Genomic DNA, 6,798 nt, shown 5'->3' with positions numbered 1-6,798 from the left:
CATTCTTTATCTCAGACTGTTCTTTTTTCATAGTTACTATATCTTTTTTCATACTGTTGAGCATTTTTAACATCATTACTCTGAACTCTTGTTTCAGATAAATTTCTTATCTCTGCTTAATTTATCTCTTCTGGAGAATTCACTAGTTCTTTCATTTGGGGGTTGTTTCTTTGTTTCCTCATGTTGGTTGTCTGTTTGGGTTGGTGACTGTGTTTTATGTAGATCCTCTATACCAGCAGTCGCCAACCTTTCGTACCTCACAGACCAGCAGTGGTCCCGGACCACCAGTTAGCAACCGCTGCTCTATACCTCTCAATCTCTAGTGCAGGACAGTGTTAAAGGCTGTTTCTGACTAATTGGATCAGGCAAAGATTCAAAGCCTCCAGCTCAACTTCTCCCTCTGACCAATCCTGCCTCCTTCCCTTCCTCCAGTGTGGTTCCCAAGGGCATTCTCTAATAAACATCCTGCACAGTAAGTCCCACTGTGGAGTATGTTTCTCTCAGAGTTAGGAGAACCCAACCTGTGACGTGCCCCCAAAGACACTGCACTTCACAGTGACTCCGAGGCCACACCTCCCAGGCAGCCTAAGGGCATTTTCTGAGAGTGTAGACCAGTGGTTTTCAACCTTCCTAATGCCTCGACCCTTTAATACAGTTCCTCATTTTGTGGTGACCCCCAACCATAAAATTATTTTTGTTGCTACTTCATAACTGTAATTTTGCTACTGTTATGAATCGTAATGTAAATATCTGATATGCAGGATGTATTTTCATTGTTACAAATTGAACATAATTAAAGCATAGTGATTAATCACAAAAACAATATGTAATTATATATGTGTTTTCCGATGGTCTTAGGCGACCCCTGTGAAAGGGTCGTTCGACCCCAAAGGGGTCGCGACCCACAGGTTGAGAACCGCTGGACTAACAGGATTCCAACTTGAATTGCCCCCAGCCAGGCAATGGCCCTCAGGTGTGAGGAGAGTTTTTTCAACAGGGTGGGGCAGTTGCTTCTGTCTGGAGGCTAATTGTTACTTTTAATCTCTTAAGTGGCCTCTATCTCCCAAGTCCCCAGTCTGGGTTCTGCTCTCACAGCTCCAGCCCACTTCACCCTCCCTCTGCCAGAGCACAAGGTGGGTGGCTCCACAGGGAATTTTTTTTTTAATATATTTTATTGATTTTTTACAGAGAGGAAGGGAGAGGGATAGAGAGTTAGAAACATCGATGAAAGAGAAACATCAATCAGCTGCCTCCTGCATATCCCCCACTGGGGATGTGCCCGAAACCGAGGTACATGCCCTTGACCGGAATCGAACCCAGGACCCTTGAGTCCGCAGGCCGACGCTCTATCCACTGAGCCAAACTGGTCAGGGCTACAGGGAATTTTTTTGTGTTGGCCCTTCAAGAGGGTGCCCGAACTTTCATCTGCCACTCCCTGGTAGATAGCACCCCACTGCTTTTCACAGTTAGATGTTATGTGGGTACCCTCCTCAGTTTGGTGCTCTCTGCTGGGGAGCCCAGCTTCGGGATTAGATCTCAGAGTTCTCAGTGGCACCACCACCCCCCTGCCCCCAGCTGAGATATCTCTCCGGGACTTCAGTTGCCATCTGTGGGTGCCTAGCCAGCCCTTTAGCGCCTCCTACCATCCTACCAGTCTCTATGTGGTCTCCACCTTCAGTCCTTGGGTAACAGGGTTCTCTCCTGTGAGTTTTCCATTGATTATTCAGGAAGCCTTTCCATATTTCAGTTATAATTCCAGCTTGTTCCTGGGAGCATGTCCATGCAGCATCCTCCTACTCTGCCACCATTTTTTTCAAGGTTGCTTTCTTTTTCTATAAATTTTACTCCTTTAATGACCTCCTATGAGTGGAATCACACATATTTGTCCTTTTGTGTCTGGCTTATCTCACTGAGCATAATGTTCATCCACATTGTAGCAGCTGTAAATTTCCTTCATTTTAAAGGCTGAATATAAAAAATATAAATAAATAAAGGCTGAATAGTATTCCAGTGTGTAGATGCACCACATTTTGCTTATCCACTCATCTTTCCATGGACACTTGGGTTGTTTTCACCTCTTGACCACTGTGAATCATGCTGTTCTAAACATGGGTGTGCAAATCTGGTTAAATCATTGCTTTCAGTTCTTCGGAGTATACACCCTGAAGTGAGATTGCTGGGTCCTATGGTACCATATACATCTTAATATACAAGAATCACCTTCAGATGGACACTAATTACCTGGCCTAGTAGCTCAGTTGGTAAGAGTGTCAATACGCCAAGGTTGTGGATTTAATCCCCAGTCAGGGCATACACAGGAATCAACCAATGAATGCATAAGTGAGTGGAACAACAAATCAGTGTTTCTCCCTTTCTCTCTCTCTAATCTATGAAAAAACAACAGTATTCCTATTTAGCCTAGTCCCTTGTTCCTTTTTTTGCTATTACTGTTATACTTATTATATCAATTTATGTTACAAACCTAGCAGTGCATTGTTATATAGTTGTTACTTATATAATTTTGTCAATTAAAGGCTGACTGGTTCTTATCAGGGATGCCTTTTTCTGACCATGTTAGAAGCCGTTGTCCCACCCCTCCTGGATTTTCCTCCTGGCTCTGGTCTGTATTAATGTGTCCCTTATGGGGACTACCTCCCATTCTGCAACAACAGCTCGGTTATCAGAGAAATTGGGGTGTCCTCTTCCCTTCTGGATGCTGGAGGTGGGGTCCTTATGATATCTCAAGAAAAAGAATTTTCTGAAACTTGCACAGGAGGATGAGTGATTTTTATTTGTGTGGAATTACATCCATGGGTTTCCAAAGTCCCATTCCAGTCATTGAAGAAGTGTAGCTGGAGTTTCAGTAGAGCTAGAAGTAAAGCCAGCGTCCAGAATTGTTGCTCCATGTTGCAGTCAGATCCAGTTCAGCATGAGGCTAGTTGCAGTTAATGAATCATTGTTGGGGTCCACATGTTGGTGACATGCTCCAGGAGAGCACATCGGGAGCAATAAGAGTCCCAAGAGCATAGGAGGAACCAAGAGCACAGAGCACAAGAGTGAACTCCTTTGTTTAGGAAATTAAGTATCCCAAATTTCATGCCCTTGCATTGGCCACGCCCATTCTGACCAATGACCTGTTCCCAGGTATAACTGACAGGTACCTTCCCCACGTCACCCCAACTTTACTGGGCATGCATCTATTCTCCCTGTCCAGTCCCTTCCCAGAGATCTGCAGGGAACAGACCGGTGGCTCCCTGGGGAGTATAAAGCTTTAGTTTCCTGGTGAAGTTGCCCAAATGACATGCCTATAATATTTGGCCTTCCCTTTACTCCTTTCCTGTTATTAATAACTAGCTAATTACAACAGTATCAGCTCCATGATGGAATTCTGGACTAAAACCAGACAGCACCGACCGCAAACAGCAGGTGCTCCATTAACACTTGTTAGTTGGGTTCCATTAATGGAGATTACAGAGCACAAATATGAGGCTTGAAAGGAGCAGTGACTTTCAGGAAGTTGCCCAAACTCTAGGCGGCTGGCCCCAACCTGGGGTGGATTCCAAGTCCTTAACAAAAGCTTTTGCTCCCCTAGCTGGTTTGGCTCTGTGGATAGAGCATCGACCTGGGGACTGAAGGGTTCTGGGTTCCATTCCGGTCAAGGGCACATGCCCCGGTTTTGGGCTCGATCCCCAGTAGGGGGCGTGCAGGAGGCAACCGATCAGTGATTCTCATCATTGATGTTTCTCTATCTCTCCTTTCCTCTCTGAAATCAGTAAAAATATATATTTTTTTTAAAAAGCATTTTCTTAAAAAAAACACCTTTTGCCCTCATAGTCTGCGCTCTACCCTCCGGACAGCAGAGGGCGCACATCCTCCTCCAGGAGCTGAAGCGCTTGCGCACGCAGCGTCAAGGGGCGGGGCCATGGGCGAACTGGAAATAATTGCGCAGACGCCGAGTGGGTTGGCCTTTCCGAGGAACCGACAAGATGGTAAGTGTTGGGAGTTTGTTCGTTTGTGTGGGCCTATCCGGCGCCATCCTGGCTCTGGCTGCTCCTTGGAGGCCGGGGTCAGGCCGTGCAGCTGAGACACGTTCCTCCAGACCTTCTGAGCCGCCGGATGTGGGGGCGCAGTCCTTGTGGGTGTCGTGACCACCCGGGGCGGGAGAGGCCTGTATATGCCCTCCTGTCTCAGCCAAATCCCCGTAGCCCCCCGCGCCCTCGGACGGGCTCGAGGTGGTGTGTCCCCACGGACTTTTCTACCGGAGCTGCCGCGCGTTTTTCAGCACGACCTTTGCGCCTGGTGACCCGCTGTAGCCGTGGGGGTGGGAGATGGGTCTCGAGCTCCCGCTTACCCTTGTCTCGGGCCCGCGCAGGCGGAAGTGGAGCAGAAGAAGAAGCGGACCTTCCGAAAGTTCACCTACCGCGGCGTGGATCTCGATCAACTGCTTGACATGTCTTAGTAAGTGTCGGCCGCATCAGGGGAGGGATGGCGGCGGGAGGGGGTCCCAGGGGGCTAGGAGCTGCAGCCTGACTTGCTGACGCGGCCTTAGGTCGGTGTACTGTAGACGGATGGGTTGCGGTTCTGAGGTTTGACATTAATAGAGTGTTAACGTGCCCTGTTTGACATCTTTCATTCACTTGATAACGCAAATATCTGTAGTTCACAAGCCTTGTAAGGTCAGGCATCAGGCCCGGGTTTGGCTCCTGGGTGGGAGTCTGCAACCCCAGGTCTAAGATTTGGTTAAAGCTGGAAGATTCTAAGTGGTCTGACTTGTGCTTCTTAAAACTCTTGCCCCCAGGGTCAGGGTGGGTTTGTGTCTGAGTCTCCAGACTGGAGCGAGGGAGGCTTGCTGACAGCCAGGGACCCTGCGTCTCCTGAAGGTGTGCCTGGGTCTGGGCGTGGAGGATCCAGTTTCCGAGAATTTCTCAGGCTCCGCTCCTCTCCTGGGTTCTTGAGGCCTCTAGGAGCACAGCCTTTAGTCCACAAAGTTCCGGCTGCACCACCTCACCTGAGCAGCCTGTCCTCATTTCTAGACAGTGCTGTGAAGGTTGTCCATTTTGCAGGATTCCTCTTGACCGTTTGGGCTGTGAACATTGCTTTGGGGCACTACAGGGAACATTAGTGTTGGTGGGTGAAGGGTGGGGTATCCACCAGGGCTTAGGCCACACATTCTGTCCTGCCTGCCCCCCAGTGAGCAGTTGATGCAGCTGTACAGTGCCCGGCAGCGGCGGCGGCTCAACCGGGGCCTGCGAAGGAAGCAGCACTCGCTTCTGAAGCGCCTGCGCAAGGCCAAAAAGGAGGCGCCGCCCATGGAGAAGCCAGAGGTGGTGAAGACACACCTGCGGGACATGATCATCCTGCCGGAGATGGTGGGCAGCATGGTGGGCGTATACAATGGCAAGACCTTCAATCAGGTGGAAATCAAGGTGTGTGGTGGGACTGCGTTGCCTGGGTGGGTGTGGGCCTGTCCTCCCATGGTCACTTAACAGGTCCATTCTTTGCCTTCCACAGCCTGAGATGATTGGCCACTACCTGGGTGAGTTCTCCATCACCTACAAGCCAGTGAAGCACGGCAGGCCTGGCATTGGAGCCACCCACTCCTCCCGCTTCATCCCTCTCAAGTAGTTAATAAAAAGCAGACTTACCTCATCAGAGTGCAACCCATTCTTCCAAGTGTCTGGGGCTCTGGGCAGTTTGTCAATCATCCAGCAGAGGGGGTTGGGCCTGGGCACAGTACTTGGAAGCTCAGGTCCAGCAAGACTTGTGTAGTGTTTGCCAGAATGTTGGATAGTGAGGGTTCCTGGGTTTCCTGCTGTAAACACAGTGACAGCCACACGGATAGTGAGTGGGTTGGGGGCTCCTGTGTCATGTCTGGGAATGTTCAGGGTCCTATGCTATCTTCCCTGTGCCCCTCCCCCTTGATCCTCCCAACCCAGATCTGCAGTTTTGGCTACCTGGCATCTCTTAAGTACCCAAAGAAGTGGCCATTGCTGGACTGAATGTAGCGTCCCTCAGGTCCCCATCCCCTTCATAGGCCCCTCCCATGTCCTCCAGTCAAGGGGTGGGTGCCTACTTTTTAAAAAAATATCTCTTGATTTCAGAGAGGAAGAGAGAGCCATTGATCGGCTGCCCCCTGCACACCCCACACTGGGGATCAACTGTGATCTGGTTCATAGGTTGACCATCAACCACTGAGCCACACCAGTTGAGCTAGGTTCCTATTTCAAGCACATGAACAGCAAGAGCCTTCTAATGACTTGAGCCTTCCCCCCCCCACCCCCCCGCCCCCCCAATTTATACACCTGCCCATTTTTTCTCAGTGCTCTTCACCCTCACCATGCTGCCTGTATCCCTCTTTTGGGACATGATTCTTTTTTAAATTTTTTTTTTAATTGATTTTAGAGAGGGAGAGAGAAAAACATCAATGATGAAATAGAATCATTGATTGGCTGCCTCCTGCATGCCCCCTTCTAGGGATTGAGCCCGCAACTCAGACATGTATGTGCCCTTGACGGTAATTGAACCTGGGACCTTTCAATCTGCAGGCAGACGCTCTATTCACTGAACCAAACCAGGTGGACATGATGTTTCTGACTGGCATCTGAAAGCCTTGCACAATGACCCCAGGACCCACAGCCTTGAGCCATGGGCCTTGGGTTAAACCTTCCCACAGACCAGGGTGTCTATCACCACCTCCATAGGGTATGATGCAGAAGGGTCCTAAACGCACTCGCTAAAGCAACCTGGTTGGATTAATTTCTTTTACGAGGGGGAGACATACAGATGAAGCAGGAAAGG

At 49.4% G+C, this 6,798-nt stretch overlaps 1 protein-coding gene across 1 annotated transcript; it reads left to right on the top strand.

Annotated features, from left to right (window-relative positions):
• The first annotated feature begins 3,896 nt into the window (after positions 1–3,896).
• RPS15 (ribosomal protein S15) lies at positions 3,897–5,649 on the top strand. Its single transcript, XM_005866693.2, has 4 exons — positions 3,897–3,989; positions 4,373–4,458; positions 5,192–5,426; positions 5,512–5,649. Exons 1-4 carry the CDS (start codon positions 3,987–3,989, stop codon positions 5,623–5,625), a joined length of 438 nt encoding a protein of 145 aa, XP_005866755.1. The 5' UTR covers positions 3,897–3,986; the 3' UTR covers positions 5,626–5,649.
• The last annotated feature ends 1,149 nt before the right edge of the window (positions 5,650–6,798 follow it).

This window comes from Myotis brandtii, unplaced genomic scaffold (assembly GCF_000412655.1).
Source record: "Myotis brandtii unplaced genomic scaffold, ASM41265v1 scaffold236, whole genome shotgun sequence".
Taxonomy (NCBI): domain Eukaryota; kingdom Metazoa; phylum Chordata; class Mammalia; order Chiroptera; family Vespertilionidae; genus Myotis; species Myotis brandtii.
The sequence above is the reverse complement of the archived record's forward strand: the minus strand, read 5'-3'. Positions and strand labels throughout refer to the sequence as shown.

Coding starts and splice junctions, on each gene's coding strand:
- RPS15 (XM_005866693.2), top strand. Junction 4,459..5,191: donor CAACTGCTTGACATGTCTTA/GTAAGTGTCGGC, acceptor CCTGCCCCCCAG/TGAGCAGTTGATGCAGCTGT. Junction 5,427..5,511: donor TCAATCAGGTGGAAATCAAG/GTGTGTGGTGGG, acceptor TGCCTTCCACAG/CCTGAGATGATTGGCCACTA.